Source organism: Taurulus bubalis (assembly GCF_910589615.1).
Source record: "Taurulus bubalis genome assembly, chromosome: 6".
Classification (NCBI taxonomy): Eukaryota; Metazoa; Chordata; class Actinopteri; order Perciformes; family Cottidae; genus Taurulus; species Taurulus bubalis.
In genome coordinates this window covers 16,184,220-16,205,789 of record NC_136594.1, presented here as the reverse complement: position 1 = coordinate 16,205,789, position 21,570 = coordinate 16,184,220, and the positions used below count along the sequence as shown (strand labels likewise).

Genomic DNA, 21,570 nt, shown 5'->3' with positions numbered 1-21,570 from the left:
TACCCTGAAATCTTGGTTTGAATTATTTAAATGATGTACTACACCAAGAAAGCACATAGTACTTTGTTGTGTCTGCCAGCATGTTGGTGTAAGTGTTTGAAGACTTGATCAGGCCTTGTGCTACGCAATTATGTCTGGCACCATTCCTTAGTCACAGCATCTGTGTTTCAACTGAAGCTGTCACAAAACATAAAGGTTAAGAAACACACCAGTCCCAGTAGGCTTTAATAAACAACTCCATACATGTTACACAATAAAGTCTTTATAGGTCTTGATATTTTGTATCAGGCCCTTTGTGGCTGAAGGAGCTTTGTGAAGTCTGATAAATAGCCCAGAGTGATGTCACTTGAGTCAGGATTGAGCATTGAGTCTGAAGACTGCGAATTTGAAAATGAAAACGAATCTGAGCGTGTGGAGTTAGCAATAAGCGATCCCACCAGTCCTCATCTCTGCTCGAGGCTTGCAGCTCGAGGCTACATAAACCGCTACTAGCATAACAAACCCAAATCTCTTACCGAACAGAACCACATGCAGTAAAGGTACACAGTGAGTAATGTGGGCGCTATGTTTTGAAAAGTAAGAAGAATGTATGAAGCAATGTATTTTTTTTATTTTTTTCGTGAGTCAAACCATGTTATAAGAGCACAATGCTAAATCGTTCAAGTACTCTTTCCAAACGTAATTCCTATTACCTTTAACTGGAACTACTCATACATGCATACAAGCATGTGGTCCAATGAATCTCACTACAGTGGGTCTGCTGGGACCAACCACCAAGTAACCAAGTTGTTTTGTTGCCAAAACATACTTGTTTTTGCAGGGGTTTTTTCTTTCAGTTGTGTAATTTTAAACCAAACCATGATGTTCTTTTCTCTAAACTTGACAAAGTTTTTTGTTTTTTTGTTCTGTTTCAGTTCACAAAGTTGACCATATGTTTCAAACTGTTTAAAATTGTATAATCCTGGAGACAAACTTCCTGTGAGCTGCCCCTGTGGACAAAGACGATAGTATTTCCACGAGCACACCGCCTCATGTTGTATAGTTCTTTATCTGGCTATCGCATGCATTTGCTTTTGGGAAAGGAGACACTTTATCTTTTACATTTGTTTGTCCTTTGATCGATTATTTTTCCCTTCCCTTTTACTGATCCTGCCACAATTATCAGCCATAGCCACAAAATATGTCAAAAGTAAAATCTACTTCTGTTTGCTTTTAACTGGCTGCCTTATTGCAAAACTTTGCCTGGGAAAATGTAAACAAAGGCTTTTCTGGTAAATTGTTTTGTTGGATTTCATAACTACATTATATAGAAAGAGCCATAGTCTTCTTTCTGGTGGTCTCGTTTGCTCACATAGAGGTGTCAATTTTAAACTGAAACCGTTTCATAACCAGTTAAAAACTTCTTGTGGTAACTTGAACAATGTATTTTTGCAGTTTCCTGCCAGAAACAATATTTATCTTTGCATTGTTATTATTGAATAAGTACATAGAAATAAAGCACACGATGAAAATGTTCTTTCTTGTTTTATTACTAAGTCTATATTAAAAACAAAGTTATTATTCCCTTATTCCCTTTCCTAATACTAACATATTTTCCAGATACAGATAGCCTAGCCAGTAAGTATTTTCCTGTATATGATTAAGGGCTTCAACTATTAGGTTAACCTTCAGTTTAACTAACAAATCTCTCGCACAAATAGACAATTCAGGTTCTTGCTTGATGGAAAGTAATTTATCCTTTGAAAGATAAAATAAATTGAAGACTTTGATTCAGTTCTAATACATTCCCTGACCTCTCTTGCTTTTAAATAGCTGAACACATTGACAGTGACTTGAAATAACATGGTGCTGTAGTAAAAAGAGAACATCTTTGCTCACTCAGCCTTCTCTTACAAAAACACAAAATCCATGTGGCACAGTGGGGGTGAAGCATTCCAGATAATAAACGCTCTCTGTTCTGTTGTCAGTTTGTTTGACAACGTAGACATAATGGTTGTGGAAGCCAGGAGAGTGGGTCAAAAGCATTTTGCTTCTGACTTATTCATACGATCACTTTTACGTAACCAATAATTTAGGGCTGAGGAAACACAAAGCTTCAGGGATCCTCTCACAGTGATGGATGCATGACTGGATTTTTGTTTGTTATTTTGCTCTAAAACCCTGCAGTAAAGCGTGAGACTGCAAGACGCAACCCCATACACACACACTCACATTTCATAGAGAACACGTGATTCAGCCCTTTGGTTAATTTACTTAATTTACACCCAACTTGTTTATTGTTCATCATTCATGGTGTCACTGGACTGAAAACATACCGTGATGAATATCACACGCTTGGAGCTGCAACATACACGCACATATAATGTGGTAACATTTTTCTGTTCAATGACTCAATTAATGCGAGACACACTACCCCTAGACAAGTACTCTGTTTGTTTCTAGAAGAGCAGTAAAGTACATGCTAGTGTACCTCTATTGTTAAGATTTTAAATGAAATGTTTTCCCACTCTCTGTGTTCTCAATGGTCTGTAGGCAGCAGGGCAGAGAATGCAGAGGAACGGCTGGTGAACTACCTGTTGGGTCCAGAGCGCTACAACAAACTGATCAGACCTGCTGTCAATAAGAGCCAACAGGTCACCATCTCCATACAGGTGTCTCTGTCGCAGCTCATCAGTGTAGTAAGTATGTTTTCTTTTTACAAAAACACATATTTGGGGCTTTGAGCAGTGGGGGGGCCATGGATTTTCTACCTGCGCACCCCCTCGCGAGCTAACAGTGAGCTAGCGCAGACCTGCTTTCCATCGCAAAAGTTTGCAGAAAGTTCTTCTTCTTCAAGTTTAAATGGAAGATCGCCAACCAACTTGACTAGGTGCATACCGCCACCTACTGTACCGGAGTGTGCAGATTCAGGCCGCCGCCGCCAGCCGCTCCTCGTCTCTGTGAAGAATCACACGTACAGCACCCTCCTAGCTGGCCGTCACCATGTAGTTTAACCGGCTTTTCTACCTTATAAAGAAACAGGTGAAATCTGGTTGGATAAGAAATCTGCTTAACCAGCTGCAAGCTGAGGAACAGACAAGACAGGAGCTTGTACAATGAGAAAATAAACTAATAGGTAAAAAATTATTAAAATACATCTAGTGTATTTGTGAAAAACAATTACATTATAAAATAGATATCACTTTTAATTATACAAAAAAAATACATATATATAAAATAGCCATAATTTTGTTATTCTGTTTAGGCCAGCAGAGAAGCCTTAGCAGGCCCTGACGGCCCGCCACTTGCTTTGAGGTTATGACAGGCACTACATACATCATGAATTTGATTACAGCGACATCCTGATTGTGTAAAACATATTTAAAGGAATATAACCAAAGCTCTTTTTGATATATTATTTTACTAATCTGACTTACAGCCGAATGCATCTGTGGTTACTCGTAGTAATGTATGGAGATAAACATGGATGACTATGTGTTAAGGCTTTTACAAGGACACACAGCTGTGGTCACTATGACACTACTACATTTCGCTAAGAGATTACATTGGGGTCATTAGGTTGCTCTAGTTAGAGCAACTACGTTGTATATTTCACAATATATTACACAGTTGGTTAAACTACTCTGTGGGGCCACCGCAGCTCGCAGGCAGTGTCTAAGCCCACTATATATATATATATATATATATATATATATATATATATATATATATATATATACAACATAATAGATTTTCCAGGTTTATAATTCTGCTCTCATTCCTTTAAGGATCATTACTGAATAATAATAATAATATATTACTGTCCTGGTGTATTTAACATTTTTATCAAGTCATACTGGGTTTTCTATAGGGTAAAGACCCATGCAGGGCCTGACGCAGGTGTTTTCACTTATGTATTCTAATTAGTGATGCTCTCATGGCTGCGTGCATGTGTACCAAGTGTGTTTGATTGGCATCTCAATCTGTAGGCTATTTTCAAAGAGGATTGTTTCCATACTAGGAACAGCACAGGTGCGACTAATAAGATTAGCAATGGCTCATTAAAAATGTGCTTTACATGCAACATACTTTGTAATTGCTTCGGTACAGTGTTCTTTAAATGAAACGTAAGCGATACAGATACATACATATCAAAACAGCACTGAACAGTCATTATACAAATATGTGTGTTGTAGTAAAACATTTACAGTAATGCAGGTTAATGGGCAACTTTACATTTCATGTATAGGTGTGAATGAGCCTAAAGCTGTGTCTTTGAGTTAGCCCTGTGACAGACAGGTGACCACACCATGATGTATACTTCTTCACAACCAATACATGTTGGGATAGGCTGCAGCCCTCTCACAACCCTGAACAGGATAAAAAACTATCAGAAAAGGGAATGATAGATGATTTTCGAATATTGAATAAAAGATGAACACTGACCTGACACACTTTAGTTGCCTCCAGCCAAGGTTTTCAAAGACTGTGCTGTGGCAAATAAATGTGTAAAAAAAATGTAAACAAGATGTATAAGTACCACAGTCATTTTCTAAACATAATTTGCTATTTAATTTGATGCCGTAGACAGGCCTGCTGTGTGTCTTGCTCTTGCCCAGGAAAAGATGATCTACAAAGCCCCCCCTTAGCAGAATATTTAAAGGTTAGAGGGCCCTTTTGGGGCTGCACACAGCACTCGAGCAGGGTTCAAACAGCGTCCAACTCAGAACGGTTATGACTTGAAAGGATCTGTCTTAAAATGCGACTATAAGTTCTCGTTGTAAGAGAGACCCGGTTGATTTTTTGCTTACTTTTAACTGGTTATGAAACAGTCTCAATGTAATACTTGCGCCTCTATATGATCTAAATATGTAAGTAAAAAAGACGATCAGCAAGAACATTGACTATTTCTAAATAGTCTTTCTCAATGTTTATCTTCCGTGCCACTGCCATCTCTCTTGTTAGTACAAGACAGCTTATGATGCAGTCACCATCGTTCATTAAATTATGCAATACTTCAGCCTCCTGTCACGAACAGATCCCAGTTGGATGTGTAAGGGCCTGAGGGGAAGGGTAGTGGCTGGCATCTACATTCCAGCCAGAAGGCTCCACCCACTCCTCGTCAGGAGAGCATTGAGATCAGGGGTGGGAAGAGACACACCTGATCCTGATCTCCTCGTTATGGAGGTGGACAAAAGGTGATGGGGAGGGGAAATGGAGCAGAGAGACATGCGACAAGAGGAGAAGAGAGGCGTCGCCTCTTCATGAAGGAGAATAAGCCGGTAAATCGGATAGCGGCCCGGCTGATATAGTTTAGTTGGTGTAGTGAATTGATAGAGCTCTGGACTGAGCTACGTTTTCAGTTCTTTTGAGTTTGTTGAATTAAAAACCTTGAAAACCTGCAGAACTGACTGCCTATGATTGCTGCGCTGCCCTAACGCCTGTGTCCTCCGTACATTCCTGTTCCAGATGCCTTGTGTTGTATTAAATCCTACATATTTGATAATTTACTCGGGGGGGATACATGTAGCTAAATTTGTAATACCTTTGTGACATTTTGTGAATGTTTTGAAAAGGGATATTTGCCCCGTAAATGTTTCTGTTGGTGCGTCCTCTCCATATAGGTGCTTTGATACTTTGGTTTGACCTTTAGTGTGTTGTGTTACATCTACTGCCAGAATACAGCATACTAATAATTCAACTATTTATATTATAAATGGATTCTTATCGCAATTATGCTTATTAAATGACAAGTGGACTATTGCTTTCTTGTAGAATGAGAGAGAACAGATAATGACGACCAACTTGTGGCTGTTTCAGGTAATTTTTTTCTTTCTGTCATATAATAACATACAATGTTCAACATACAGTATGTGGGTGTGTTTGACAGTGAGGAAGTTTATAAACGCTCTCTCTGCAGGAGTGGAATGACTACAGGCTTAGATGGGACCCAGAGAAGTATGAAGGCATCAAGAAACTACGAATACCATCCAAACACATCTGGCTTCCTGATATAGTGCTATACAACAAGTACGTATGTGCATGTCATCCCACCAAAGACAATTTGTCCATATTTCATGTTTGTGATCTGGATCTATTATGCTGTGCTAAAGTCTGTGTAATAAAAGAATGCAACTACAATTACAGAATGTGTTTATGTGTGCGGAAATGGATTACCCTATGGCATTAATGGAGTTAGTTTGATATCATTCTATAGTAGTTAGAGGTTTTCCAACGCTCAACGTTCTAACATCAGGTTTTACAAGCAAAAAAACTGCTGCGAAAAAAAGCATGTTTCTCAATGGGGATTTTGTAATTAAAATGTTGCTATCTTTCTCTACTAAGCCAGTTTTTTTGGTAAGGTGAAGAGGATTAGTAAGAGCTTAATTAATGTCTACTTTTAATATTACTTCAGACATTCATGTGGAAGAGTTTTGTCTGATTATTATCATTGCAATGAAGGGAAAAAAGGTTTACGGCGCTGCCTTAAGAGTTAGCTGACTTTAAATATGTCTTATTTATGTGATGATTGTAATTGTATAATGTTTGAATCCATCACCTTTCTGATCTTACCTCTCACCCACAACCTCTCACAGTGCTGATGGCGTGTATGAGGTTTCCTTCTATTGCAATGCTGTGGTCTCCAACACAGGAGACATCTTCTGGCTTCCCCCGGCTATCTACAAGTCGGCCTGCGCCATCGAGGTGCAGAACTTCCCCTTCGACCAGCAGAACTGCACTCTCAAGTTCCGCTCCTGGACCTACGATCACACAGAAGTCGACCTGATCCTCCCAAGCGACTTTGCCAGCCGTGATGACTTTACACCGAGTGGAGAGTGGGATATCGTCTCGCTTCCGGCGCGCAAAAACGAGGACCCCAATGACATCACCTACCTGGATATCACCTATGATTTTGTGATCAAGAGGAAGCCGCTGTTTTACACCATTAACCTGATCATCCCATGTGTGCTGATCACGTCGCTGGCTATCCTGGTGTTCTATCTGCCTTCAGATTGCGGGGAGAAGATGACGCTGTGCATCTCTGTCCTGCTGGCTCTCACTGTGTTCCTGCTGCTGATATCAAAGATAGTGCCACCTACCTCTCTTGCAGTGCCACTCATAGGTCAGTCATATGTATTTGCATCTTTGTTCAGCTGTAGGCAGTTAGGGGTGTGAACCATTACTTACACATGGGTCTTGGATTACTGGGAATTGAATAAACTGAAACAAAATCTAAGATCTGATCTGAAATTAACAAATGGCACACAAGTAACTTTTTGATATGTTGTTCAAAGACACTGTTTAAAACCAAATATAATAAACATATTTTTCATTCAGATTTTGCCTCAATAATCAAGATTGTTAATACTTTTTGTATTATTAAAAGTACGACAATTAGGTATGATTCTTCAGCTATATTTATTGATTGTTTCCATGAAAGCCTAGTTTCACATTCAGGGTAATACACATATTCACTTTCTTACAGAGAGTTAGATGAACAGATAAAAAGTGTCAGACTGTTCCTCTACCTTCACCTCTAAAGCTCACTAATGAAGCCATCATATGTTATTTATTTAATCTGTACAACAGCCAAAGTGTAAAGTTGTGATGTTTACGGGAGGTTATGTATTGGACTATTTCTTTGATCGTGCAGTCACGTTGAAGTGCAGTCACTTCCTGATTTTTAAGTATGTTGATATGTATGATCATGAATCCTAATTTTTGGATTGGCTCCCATTTTATTTAGCTGTTGACATTATTTGCTGTTGAACTCAGATCAAAAACCTCAAAGGGCAAAATCGCTTGCTTTTCCAGCAGGCTTTTAATGCGAAACATGTGTTTACATGTCATCTCTATTATTGACAGCAACTTCACAACAAACAAAATAACAGCAAAGTGGTAGCCTCTGGAATTGCTCAGTGAATGAGAACTGTATTTCTATTAAAACTGGAACCTCAGAGCAGCAAATTGGTGAATGTGACATGAGTCTGCAGTTGTACTGATGGAGTGATGTGGAAATGTACCTGTAAAAGGTGAGTCATTAGGAACCTTTATTTGAGGCTTTTTAGTTCATATTGGACATTACGCCCTCAATTATTTGAGACTCTGTGATTATTCAATTAGAGAGTAACAAGTGACTGACTGAGAGCAGTGTGATTTAAGGCAGCACTGATATTTATGTGTTCATTGTGACATATTTCTGTTTCTCTCTCAAAGGTAAATACTTGATGTTCACCATGGTGTTGGTCACTTTTTGTATTGTGACCAGCGTCTGTGTCCTCAATGTGCACCACCGCTCCCCATCCACCCACCACATGCCCGACTGGGTCAAGCGCTTTTTCTTAGTCCGCCTCCCCACCTTCCTCTTCATGAGGCGTCCAGGATCTTCCAACGTCCAACGTGATAAACTCCGCAGGAAGTATGCAAACCGGAGTACCATCGAGAAAAACAATTCCCAGAGCGGCACAGACAAGAGGCAGTATTCAAACGTCAGACTCGGTGGGATCCGAACAGATGCCGACTCTTTCTACGTGAACGAGGACTTGGCACATAAGTTTTGCTGGAAGGTGGACGACATCCCAGATGGGGGTGGTGGGTTTTCAGACTTGCGGAGGCCTTCGGCTGTTCAGTGGGATGCAGATGTGGAGGAGGCAGTGGACGGAGTAAGATACATTGCCGAACATATGAAGACAGAAGATGACGATGAAGGGGTGAGGAGACAAAGACACTCCCATACTTAATAAACATTATAAACAAGTGTTGCTGCTGTAATTGCTCAAAAATCCCAATGTGTTTAGAAAACATAATGCATTCTCAAGTAATGTTGACTAAGCTGCCGCAGTTTAAGCATTTAGGACCTAGCTTCTAACATTACATATATTTTGACACAGTAGGAAGTCCTACAGTGCATGTAGTCATAAACGGGTCTTTTCAAACATTTTACGTAAACTTTAACCTCAAAGACTAATATAATTAAATAAGGATGTGATCCGTGGCCTACTACTGTGGGTAGTAATCTAGTTGCTAAGCTATTATTGGACAGTCACTGTTCGGTGGAGGGGTCTAGCAAACATTCAGCTGTAAAATAGGTGGATTGTGAGCACACAAACCTTTAGAGACGCCTCACAAGTTTATGTTCTTCTCGAGTAAAAACATGATGTTTTCCTGAATCTCTGTTCCTACAAACTTTCTTTATAGTCATGATTTGATCGGTGTTAACAATCTGTAACTTGTTGGTTTGGTTCCAGATCATAGAAGACTGGAAGTACGTGGCCATGGTGATAGACCGGCTGTTCCTGTGGATCTTCATCCTGGTGTGTCTGGTGGGAACTCTGGGGCTCTTCATGCAGCCGCTGTTCCAAAGCTATAACACACCCACAGCTGATGACACAGAGTAAGTCACATACACACCCTAAAACATACATTAAAGTACATCGCAACACATCTTAGGGGAAAACAAGTAATTTAAATGTCTGAAATATGAAAGAAACCGACTGTCTTCTGTATACCCAATCAATGCTAATGTCAATTTGTACTGTATTTGATTTTAACTGGTAACATGCTACGTCGCTTTGCAGTCTCCACAATTAAAGATTTCCAAGCAGTAAGAGAAAGTGTTATCTTTCCAGATGAGATAATGGAGGGATTTCACTATTGTTGTCTGATTGTTGATGCAGATTAATGGGCACGCGGTTGAGATACAGTATGGTAGAATGAAGTATCTTGTTATTTATAAATAATGAGCTGCCTAAATCCGATGAATAAATAGTTGATAATTGCTTTGACATTTTTCAGTTTGTTCTAACAATTGAAGGAATTTATGAACCAGAATCAATAAGCCAAAATCAATATGCGAAATCAAAAGAGATAATGTCTAAATTATAGCCAAATTTGAAGTAGTTATATTTGGTCATGCAAAAAAAAAAAGATTATCTTCATTTCGAAGACATCCTGGGTGGTGTCAGACACATAAATCACTGCATTCACGGAGCAGGTGTTCATTGCATGTCTTCTGATCTATTTCTATTTACTATTTTGTGTTTCTCTTTTCATAGGTATGGAGATTTCTAAGATTTGTGTGACATGAGATAGAAAGCTGCCAAATAATCGTCTCCCATAGAAACTATAATTGAGAAGTTGCACCAGGTCTGGCTCTGATCTGATACATACAGCCTAATTAATGCAGCCAGCTACATTGACTGTGTTTGTAACAGTGGACCTAAAAAAACCTCTGTTCTCCTCTGCACCACTGTTGATGTGAAAAATAAGACATTATACGACATTATACCAATTATTGGCACATTACAATGGACCACATACTATCCTGTTTTAAACCAAGCTTTATTGTAACAACACAAGAACAATTTATCCTATCCACCTTTTCTCTTCATAAAATGATGAATCCATCATCTCTCGCTCTGTCCTTCTTCATGTTCTGCTTCAGAGCGTTGTGCCTCATCTCCACAATCCACCTCCCGAGCAGCGTTGCAATCATTACCGCCTTGGTTTATTTTGAAGAATGTGTACTCTCCTCTTGCTTTCTCTTTCTGTCTTTCTGTCACTTGTTTGGTTATTTTCTTATTTTCTCTCCATTGTGAACCACTTCTCACTTTTAGCAGCACCAGGTTACATACGGTATTAAGAATAACTGTGACACTGACTGTATTCAATAAAAAGCTGTTGCCTCAGTCACATGTTCCCCAGTTTCTTCCTCAAATATTCCCTTTACTTAATTAAAGGACTATTCCAATAATTCTTCACAGTCAACCCAGTAAATCCTGTGTGCTTAAAAATGGCATTACCAACAAACATTTCCCAATGGATACAAGTGTAATTTTTGTATGCATTTTGCCCACCTTCCACGGGCCCATTGGTTTCAGTTCATTTATGAAAATCAACTTGCAGACACTACAAAATTAATATAGCTAATGCATCACAGTAAGTAAGTACGTACAGTTTATTTATATGGCACTTATCACAGTCAAAGGTCACAAAGTGCTGTACAGGAGTCAAGGAAAACACTGTTGAATAAGGGCGAAGTAGTTCAGCCACATATGCAGGAGTCTAGCCGTGTAGTGCTCTGTATGTATGGGTGAGGATTTTAAAGTGGATCCTATGCTCTACGGGGAGCCAGTGAAGAGACCTACAAATGGGAGTGATATGAGACCGTCTATTTGTCCTCGTCAGCAATCTGGCAGCAGCGTTTTGGATTACCTGCAACCGGTTAATCACAGATTTACTGAGTAAGGAGAAAAGTGCATTGCTGTAATCAATACGAGAAGAGATACAAGCATGAATGATCATCCAATTCAGCTGTAGAGGAGACATGGAGTTGGATATCATCTGCATTTAGATGATAAGCAACATTGTAGGTTTTAATGATCTGTGCCAGAGGTAATAAGAAAATAATAAAATAAATAATAGAGAATAATAGAAAAATAATAGAGGCCCCAGGACCGAGCCCTGTGGTACCCCACAAGACAGTGGAGAGATGTCTGACACAAATTCTCCCACAGAGACAGTAAAACTTCTGTTTGCGAGGTATGATGACAACCACTCCAACGCTGTGCCAGATATGCCCACCCAATCACTTAGCCTCTCAATCAGGATGTTATGGTCTACCAGTGGCGTGCCGTGCATGTTCTACCTGGGCCTTCTGTGCCGTTTGATATTGTATACATAAATACGCGCATGACGGTATGCTGCGTCATTAACAGACAATGCATGTAGTTCATATCAACAACCAGTCACATTTAGTCATAACACAACATGACAAAACAATACAACAAAACTAGTAGTAAAAAAAACACCAAATAGTCTCTACGGTGTCAAACTGAGGTCGAGGAGTACCAAAACAGAACAGTCACCTGTGTCAGATGACATTAATTAACAGTGAAACATACAACAGCACTGATTTTCATTGAAATTTTTTTTTATCAGACAATAGTTATTTTGCTTGAACATGAAAAAAACAAAACACTGCTATGGTCCGTGAAGTTGGTCTAAATGAAGGTCATAGTCATGAATATTTATCGCTGTACTATAGTAAAGTAATGTTGATACACCACTGTTATTGCTCTTATTGCACTTTTATTCTTGACTAATTCAAGTTCCACACATGTTGCACTATTACCATAAACACAGCAACTGTAGTTTATTTTGACCAAACCCCACATGCGCCATCCTGCTGCACCAAACGTATATCAATCTAAAAGTATGCTAAAATATACACTGTCCAGCTGTTTGAGAATATTACTGGGCTGTTTTAGAAAATTAAACTATATATTCTTTTACAACTTCAGTATGAAAAGATTTACAAAGAAAAACTCAAAATAAATATACTCTAAGTCAACACCTATCTACAAGTCTTACATATAATATTTTGCACACTCTTTTTTTCCACAGGCTCATAAAAGATGTGAAATCATCTACAAGCTCAGAATCTCTTTGACTCTATCCTCATGTTGTACCCAAAGACATTGTTATATGTATATGGAGTAAAAAAGAGGAAGTGAGAAAATAGAAGAAGGCAAATAATATTATTGATTCTGTGGATGGGATAACTGACACGGCTGAGTCCTGACAGTAAGCGATAAAAGGAGGTGTTCTTCACTCAGGGGGCAGACGCGGTTGACAGAAAGTGGTACAAGTATTTTTAGACTCCTCAAAAGTATAGTACGTATAAGTATAGTAAGTATAATGACACTAAAATGTCATCTGTGACATATTTTATCTGGATGACCTTAACCCCATTTGAAACGTTTCCCAAACTGTTTTCATCATGTTTTGATCAAACGACATCGGAGGACAAGCAGTTGTGTGTGTTTTGTGTTTGAGGTCTTGTATATGTACGCGTTGCTCTGAAACACATATTCAGTCAACATACATGTGTTCTTTGTAAAATGTTCTTAATGTTCATCTGCTTTATTGGTGAGATAAAATTAACCACACTGACAATTTATGGAGACATTTAATTTTTTTCTGAAGTGGAAAAAAGGGTGAACCCACATTCATGGTCACATCCCGTTAATGGACATCCTGGTTGTTGTGTGTCTATGTGTGTGTACGAGAAAGCTTCATTCCTCAGTCTGACAGAGGAGGAAATGTGCTCGACAGCACTAATGAGTGTTTGTTCCATTGCAGGCATTTGTGTGTGTGTGTCCGTGGGTTTGCGAGTGCATGTGCCCAAATTTGTGAACTCCATCTGCCAACCAAAAGGTAATATCAGGTGAAAATAACATCACCTTCAAACTGTCAGCAGCCTCTGAAGACCGATCACACTGTTACTTCTGATGTACTACCACTGAATGAACACGCACACATATAATACACTATAATAAGATTTAACTGGCCCAAATCCTTTATCTCAGCAAAAGTGAAAAGCTGATTCCTGAAGTCAGCACATCAGCAAAAATGCTATGAGCCTCTGCTGCTGTGGACAGCTATTGACAAGACGTATATTTACTGTGCTCCCTTTGGTTCGTGTGTGTGTGTGTGTGTGTGTGTGTGTGTGTGTGTGTGTGATATTTAACGTGCTCCACCCTATCAATATGAGGTTGACTGGAGCATAAAGGTGACAGATGTGATGTTGATGTGTCTGGAGGAAAGACAGAAGAGAACAAAGCAGGCCAGCTGTCATACATACTATTAGATTGTGTAATGTAAAGCTCTTATGTGTAATTTAGCATTAGCTTATACGTATACATCACTCTATCCCTCCATCCTTAATTAAGTCAGCTGTAACACCCGTGTTTCAAATGAGAATACTAGCAAAAATCTAAAAAAGGAATGAATAAAGAGTTATAATCTAAACTTTATAGGTATTTCAAATTTCTAAAAGACCCACTAGTTTACTAAAGGTAATGGGTACACAGTTGGCATAGTTAGCTAAAGGTTATGATTAAATAGTTGAAAGAGTTAGCTAAAGGTAAGACATGGAACATTTAAGTCTTGCCATACTAACTACAACAATGAACTAATTTGAGTTGCTGCTTTCATTTCTCTTCCAACCGTGACCATGCTTTCTGAATGGTATCACAGTTCTTCACAAAGCAGCACTTTTCCAGGACACTGCTTTTTAACTGATCTCTCTCCATCTCCCATTGGGTGCTACCTTCTGCAGCAACCACCTTACCCCTCACCCATCGGATCGCTGCTGCAGCGTTAATTTAAATGAAGCCAGCTTTTCAGATCAGCAGTTTTTGTCCAACACAAAATGGTCACACTAAGCCTTCTGTCCATGTGTTAAGGTATAGTAGCTGTGATGACGGAAGTGCACTTTTTCAATAGCCATAGCTCCCAGTGAAAGTCCAATAATTAGCTCTCTGGAAAATAAAGCACTGGTTTAAGCCAAATATTTCCCGAAGGGGTCATGAATGGCTTAATGTAGAAATAGCTTGGTGAAAGAATTTGGTTTGTGCATTGATGTAGACTCCAACTCTGTTTTTCCAAAAATATTCATATCACAAGATTAGTTTACATTGTTGCATTAGCCTTAAAGTAAATGCTTTTCACTGCTCTTACCAAGAGTGAGCTGAGTATGTCGATCAGAAACCACTCATGTCTGTATGTTGAATATAAAGTTACAGCTCGAAGATAGTTAGCTTAGTTTAGCATACAACTGGAACAGAAACTCAAAATAAAGCTGGGCAAACAGCTCTACGAAGACACCTCTCGTCAAACACTACGGTGTCGTTTTTACATTTTGTTTTACAAGATAAAATGTTAGGACTGGCAGTAGAGAGATTTGTTTTACCTTTAGACGGAGCTTACTATTTCCCCCGTTTCCAGTCTAAGCTAAGCTAACCATACCATATCATCTCCTTGCTGTAGCTTCATAGTTAACCAACAAACATGATAATGGCATCTATCTTCTCAGCTAACTGTAAATGTGAGAGAAAATACACATTTATTTCTAAAATGTTGAACTATTCCTGTAGTATTCCCTATTATTTTACCTTGAACACAATTCTTCAACCACTTTTGTATTCTTTCCTAGCTTTTCTTTAAATATCCATTCATGGAAACAAAGCATCCAAATTATTTTATTGTTAAATTATATTTCTCTTTTCGTGTTTTCCTTCAGACCACCACTTCATGGACTCTCCAGAACTCACGTTTATCTATTTCTTCATTACACTTAGCAACATGAAGGGATGCCTTAAGTCACACAACAACCATCATATTTATATTCCCTGTGATGTTTGCCAGGGTTAACAGAGGTCTGCATCATGGTGGATAATCCGGCTCCCTGCGTAGCTAAAGTTTCCTAAGGTTGCTCGCCTAAATAAGCATGGTTTGTCGGGCACCCCTGCAGTCATACAGAGGGCTTGTTCTGCTCCGTCTACCCGCACTGGAGCCTGAGGACAGAAACACTGCTGCTCCTTCACACACACTCCACCAAACCTGGACACGTGCCAGGCTCCATCTCTGTGGCCCATTCCTTCTTTCTCTTCCCTTTGTCAACCTCCATTTCCATCCTCCTCATCTTCCTCCTCCTCTCTTTTTCTGCTCTTCCACTCCTTCGCTCCCCCTGCCCCTTTTCAGTCTGTTTTAAATTACGTGTGGAGAAATGTGAACTAAAAATACGCCAGTGATAAACCCAATTATCTCTCCTTTTGGATGCTACACGCCCAAATAGCTTAAAACATGGGACAGGCTTTGTGCCAAATACCAGCCTTCTGTGTGGATTTCTATGGGTTTGTAATTTAAGTAGTACAGTAATTTAATGACTGCTGTTTCCAGTGTGGAGCTACAAATCAACTGAACGCAGCATTCATACTGTAAGACATTTAACTAGATTTTTTAAACAATTATTATCTTGGACTAGAGAAGTATTGTATCTGCTTCAGTGAAAACTAGCTGAGAGAGAAACAGCCAAGATAAAGTTGTGCCAGTGCAGCAGTAGGCTGCTCCCTGATGACCCTGCAGTATTACTACTTTCTGAATTTTCACTGTGTGTTTGGCTCCAGAAGATATCGCATGCTAAGCATGATGGCTTAAGTCAGCTTGTCCCACAGGATAACCCACTTTCAGCAGCACACACTATTTGACCGCTGTGTGCGTCAGCATGCATGTGTGTACACGTGTGTGTGTGTGCTGTCTGAAGATGACCAGAAAGGACACCAGCAAAGAAAAACCACCGACTTTTCCGTCCTGGGAACAACTCTGAATATTTAACAGACTTACCCTTTCAGATAGTTCACAGCCTGTGCAGCACCAATGCACTGTACTTAGCAGTTATGTTTAAAGTTTGGCTTTTCAGTTAATTTTAGATATCCAAACATGTAAAAATCTCCCCAGTGTTTGGTGTCAAATTATACTCCCCTTCTTCTTCTGCCGCCATAGCGATGAATATAAGATACCCAGTTTAGCAGACAGTAATGAGTGTGATGCTCTTAGACAGCACTTATGATGTACTAACAGAGGTTTGAGCTTGTTTAAGTATTCCTCTCGCCTATGGCTCGAGTACATGAGTGTCAGATACTCCTTCCTCCTTCCCTTGCTATCACAAGTTGTAACAGTCAAAGTATTGCCAGACTGGTGAGCTGTCACATATATATATATATATATATATATATATATATATATATATATATATATATATATATATATATATATATATATATATATATATTTTAATATATATATGTCTATCTATCTATCTATCTATATATATATATATATATATATATATATATATATATATATATATATATATATATATATATATATATATATATATATATATACATATATAATTTGGAGCAAACATTGGGTTTCCCAATTTGATTTATTGCAGTTATAGTCAGCATACATTTTGGACTAAATGCGTCAGACCATATGACATTTTCTGTCCCAGAGGAAATTAGTCTTGCAAGACCAGCATGTGTATGTTTCTGTGTGTGTGTGTGTTTACTTTTTGTTTCAGTATAAAATATGTTACCTGCTGCTGATGAAAATTCTCTCATGTAGGTGTAATGCACACTGAGTGTGTGTTTAAAGATACACAACAGGACACTGTAGAGCTATAGATCTGCGTGGGCAGACTCAATCAAATATTGCTTTCCTTAATCAGACAAATGAACACAGGTGCTTGTGTAGGTGTTTGTATTTGCTCTTCCACCTGCATTTATCTGTACGCATGTGCACTAAGCTGCTAATCTTCCGTTCAAGAACAATATTGCCCCTGTTGGCAGAGCTCTTGTGATTTTATGTTGACGCAACCAGATGTGTTGATATGATTTATTTAAAGTCTTTACTGAGGTTGCTTTTCTTGGTCTGAATATACACTTCTTAAGTGTTGTTTGATTGAGAATGTAATTGATAGAAAAGATTGCTCTCAGGTAAATACTTAAGATGTAATGGTTGCAATTAAGCCCCCATTGAAGCAATAAAAAAACATTAATTTCATTACAGCCAAGGTTTCTTGAGTACGCTAGATACAAAAAAACAAAAAACTATCCAACCGAGAAAGCCGCTCCAGTGTTGCCAGCTCTTTTCCAATGAAAGTAGCTAGTAGTAGTCGATTCAGGCCTCCCTCAAAAGCCCCTCTCCCAAAAAAACAAAAATAAACAGCTATTGAGCTAGCAGCTTGCAGACCACAAAAACATGTTCAACCTGTGCAATATTAATACACTGTTCATAATAATAGTTATATTTATTCTGTCTGTATATATATATATATATATATATATATATATATATATATATATATATATATATATATATATATATATATATATATATAATTCAGTATTGTAGTTTTTTTTACTGTATTATTACTGTTTTTTACCGTTTATTATTTATATTACTTGTTTTGATTTTACTATATCTCTGTGTGCACTTTACCCTATTTGCTGCTGTAATCCTGCAAATTTCCCCACCGAGGGACTAATAAAGGAATATCTAATCTTGTGGATGACTCCAGTGTCGAGGAATGAGTACATGGGCAGATTACGCAAAGGCAGGTAGCCTCTCTAATCACTACATGCATGAAACTGAAATTATTGGACAGGCTTATTTTAGCACTGCGACAGTCACAGATACTGGCTTTTTTTTAAACATTTTTTTATTGTCAGAACATTTAATCCATTGATTGCTGTCAGGATGAACAGAGAATTTCAACAAATAAAACTAATGTTTTTAAGAAGATTACCATCCGTATGAACATACACAACAGAAGGAGCCATTCCAACTCCCCATACAGTGAATGGCCATCCTGCTTAACCGTTTCAGCTACAGCCACCGAGTTCCATTGTGATTGATTGAAACAAATCATTTAGGCATCCTTTTTTATTTGCACAAACACTGCTAGAAAGATCTTGGGAAAAGTAACTTGTTTCAAAAAACTCCTGTTGAAGTATCTTTGTTATTTATTTTCCACAACTCTGCAGAGCAGTTCTATTTTCACATTAATTCACCTACACCATTCTCTAGACAGTTTGCTCCCTATTCACTGATCCCATTGGAGCACTTTGCCTTACAGTTTTTAAATTAAAACCTGTTTAACACATTCCTACGTCATTATTCGACAACCAGAAAGAGGTCAGCAGATTGCAGAAGAAATGACTACATATGGACTGCAAGCACGGGCATATTAGCAGCAAGTTTGTTTTTAATGAAATCACAATTCTGTGATGCATGCAAAAATCCTGACCTACTTTTTTTTAGGAACCTAAGAAAACGTTTTGGGGGACACAGCTGTTGGCACTAAATACAGTATACATATAGAGTATTTGACAAGTCAAAACTGTATTACATTTTCTGCTAATAACCTCATTCAACCCTGTCTCCTAAAAATTACGTTCCCCCAGAACTAATACGCATTCCCAATTACGTTTGATCAGAAACGTATCTCCTCCCTGACTATGTTTGTGTTTGACGTATTACACATACGTTGATTATACACGTATACGTTGATTAAACACATATGTTGATTATACACATATTTTTGTTTTATTGTTTTTATGTTTGTGTTTGGCGTATTACAAATACGTTTATAATCGTGTGTTTGTGTTATTGTTTTCTTGCTTTATTTAAACATATTTTAATTTTTAAACTCTGCAGAGAAAAAAAAAAAGAGGGGCGGGGTGAGGCCAGTGACAGCCGGCCAGTGAGAGCCGGTCAGTGAGAGCCGGCCAGTGACAGCCGGCCAGCCCGGGCCGGGCGCCGGCCGCACCGGGAGCCTGAGAGTCGGCCGCACCGGGAGGCGAAGACCGTTTGCCCGCCGTTGTTCGGCCAGTCTTCAGACTGCTTGCACCGGGGCTCGGACTTCAGACGCTTGGCGTCGCCGTCAGGCCGTCGGTAACAGCCTCCTTCGCCGGCTCCGGTCTTCTCTGAGTCGGGTTGTTTGTGAATGCAGCCCAAAGTGTGTGATAAACTCCATCTGGTGCAGTAAACCACTGCGATCATCAGCAGACACTCGGATCTCTGTGGTCACATCAAGTGCAGAATCTGACGTGAAAAATATTCAAATGGGCGGAAGGAGTCACGGGACCCAACATCCGGTTTTCAAAATACTAACTGATATGAATGTGTTTAGAACATTTCTGACCACATCCAAACATCTTAACTGTACTGGTCTTACAGAAATATTGTAATAAGTCAAACACAACGTAATGTTACAGTTAAGATGTCCGGAGCCGGCGTGAAGGAGGCTGTTACCGACGGCCTGACGGCGACGCCAAGCGTCTGAAGTCCGAGCCCCGGTGCAAGCAGTCTGAAGACTGGCCTAACAACGGCGGGCAAACGGTCTTCGCCTCCCGGTGCGGCCGACTCTCGGGCTCCCGGTGGGGCCGGCGCCACTGGCCGGCTCTCACTGGCCTCACCCCGCCCCTCTTTTCTTTTTTCTCTGCAGAGTTTAAAAATTAAAATATGCTTAAATAAAGCAAGAAAACAATAACACAAACACACGATTATGAACGTATTTGTAATACGTCAAACACAAACATAAAAACAATAAAACAAAAATATGTGTATAATCAACATACGTGTTTAATCAACGTATATGTGTATAATCAACGTATGTGTAATACGTCAAACACAAACATAATTAGGGAGGAGATACATTTCTGATCAAACGTAATTGGGAATGCGTATTAGTTCTGGGGGAACGTAATTTTTAGGAGACAGGGTTGCCTCATTTGATGAACTGAGGAAGTGTATGTATTGTATTATGATGATATATTTCTTTTGTGTAATGCATTGCATCAGAGTGCAACTATTTGACTATTCTTTGATGAGTCTGACTGGTGTGATTTCTTGAATGCAGCTGCACTGAACCTCCCTGAAAGTCATGCCTTCTGCTGTTCATATCACAATCATGACCTCTTTACTACTCTACCACCACTCTTATTTCTTTTCTCACCATATAAGGAAGACGTGATATCCACCTTCCTGCCTCCAGGAAGCTTCCAGAAGCCTCTGATCACCGCCGCTCCATTAAACCCCACCTCAGTGAGATGATCATGTCAGGGAGAATAAAAAAGGCCATCCAGATTTCATTACGTGGAGTTGAAAATAAAAGCACTTCTCTCAGGGTCAGGGATGTGGTGAAGATATGTGGATGTGAATAATTCACAATGGTCTAAAAGTTCTAGCGAGGGAGATAGATATTTTTATATGTTGTGTTTCACTTAAGGCAGAAAGATGTGATTGTATCAAATAAGAGCATGTGCAGTGGGGGAAAGCATGTTGGAGGTATGTGAGGTGAAAAGAGAAGGGCATCAGAAAGCATGAAAGGAAGAAATGTATTCAGCAAGTAAGTCAAATTGATTCTGAAAGAGGACTAAGAAGAAAATAAAGGTATTAAAAGGAGGATTGAGGATTGATAAAGAAAATTGGTGTATTGATGGGATGACGACTGAAAGCAGACGGAGTGCAAATGGAGAGATGACGCTGTGGAGAGAAAAGAGGATGACACTAATGGCTTTTGGGCTCGGTGCATTCAGCTTTTAAGAAAAACATGAATTAAACATTGCCCAGAGCAGAGCAGCAGCACAGGCCATGGTACGTCACGCTAAACAACCCTGGCAGAAACATTGATTCTCACCTAGTTCCTCCTCTAAACCGCTTCACTAATGAGGCTGGCGATGACAAGCGTGTCGTGACGCCACACTGTGAGCTCAGCACTTGTCAGATGGTGACACCAGCAACAGCAAAAACACATTATCCCTACCATGCTTGTTCTGTTTCACTTCATCTATCCTTTTTATGCAGCGCTTAAGATTAGACTCTGTAAACTCCTTCCAATTGCTAAATAAGAAAGAGAAAGAGAAATGCACAATGTTTTTATGGTTGTACTTGTGTTGAAACGAGGCGATACTGTTTGTTGTGACAACACTCAGATGTTGTTGTGAAGGTAGATTGTCTTTATCCTTGGTAATATGGCCTCGGGTGAAGGGGCGGTATTGATATAACGTGTGTGTGTGTGTGTGTGTGTGTGTGTGTGTGTGTGTGTGTGTGTGTGTGTGTGTGTCTGTGTGTGTGTGCCTGTACATGGAAGCACACCACAAAAACAAATGAAAACACACAGATGTTATGTAGTTTGGCTTTATGGAGTCATTTTGGAACTTTTGCAGTCACAACACT

General features: G+C 39.2%; 1 protein-coding gene across 1 annotated transcript in view; it reads left to right on the top strand.

Annotated features, from left to right (window-relative positions):
* The window catches only part of LOC306738391 (neuronal acetylcholine receptor subunit beta-2-like), a gene marked incomplete at both ends in the record, with an annotated part of 11,444 nt that extends 2,067 nt beyond the window's left edge, over nt 1–9,377 (top strand). The window contains 6 exons of the mRNA XM_079220236.1: nt 2,533–2,678; nt 5,755–5,799; nt 5,900–6,009; nt 6,576–7,102; nt 8,197–8,690; nt 9,228–9,377. Coding sequence (XP_079076362.1) covers nt 2,533–2,678; nt 5,755–5,799; nt 5,900–6,009; nt 6,576–7,102; nt 8,197–8,690; nt 9,228–9,377 — 1,472 coding nt within the window. The remainder of the gene's footprint in view (nt 1–2,532; nt 2,679–5,754; nt 5,800–5,899; nt 6,010–6,575; nt 7,103–8,196; nt 8,691–9,227) is intronic.
* Nucleotides 9,378–21,570: the final 12,193 nt, after the last annotated feature.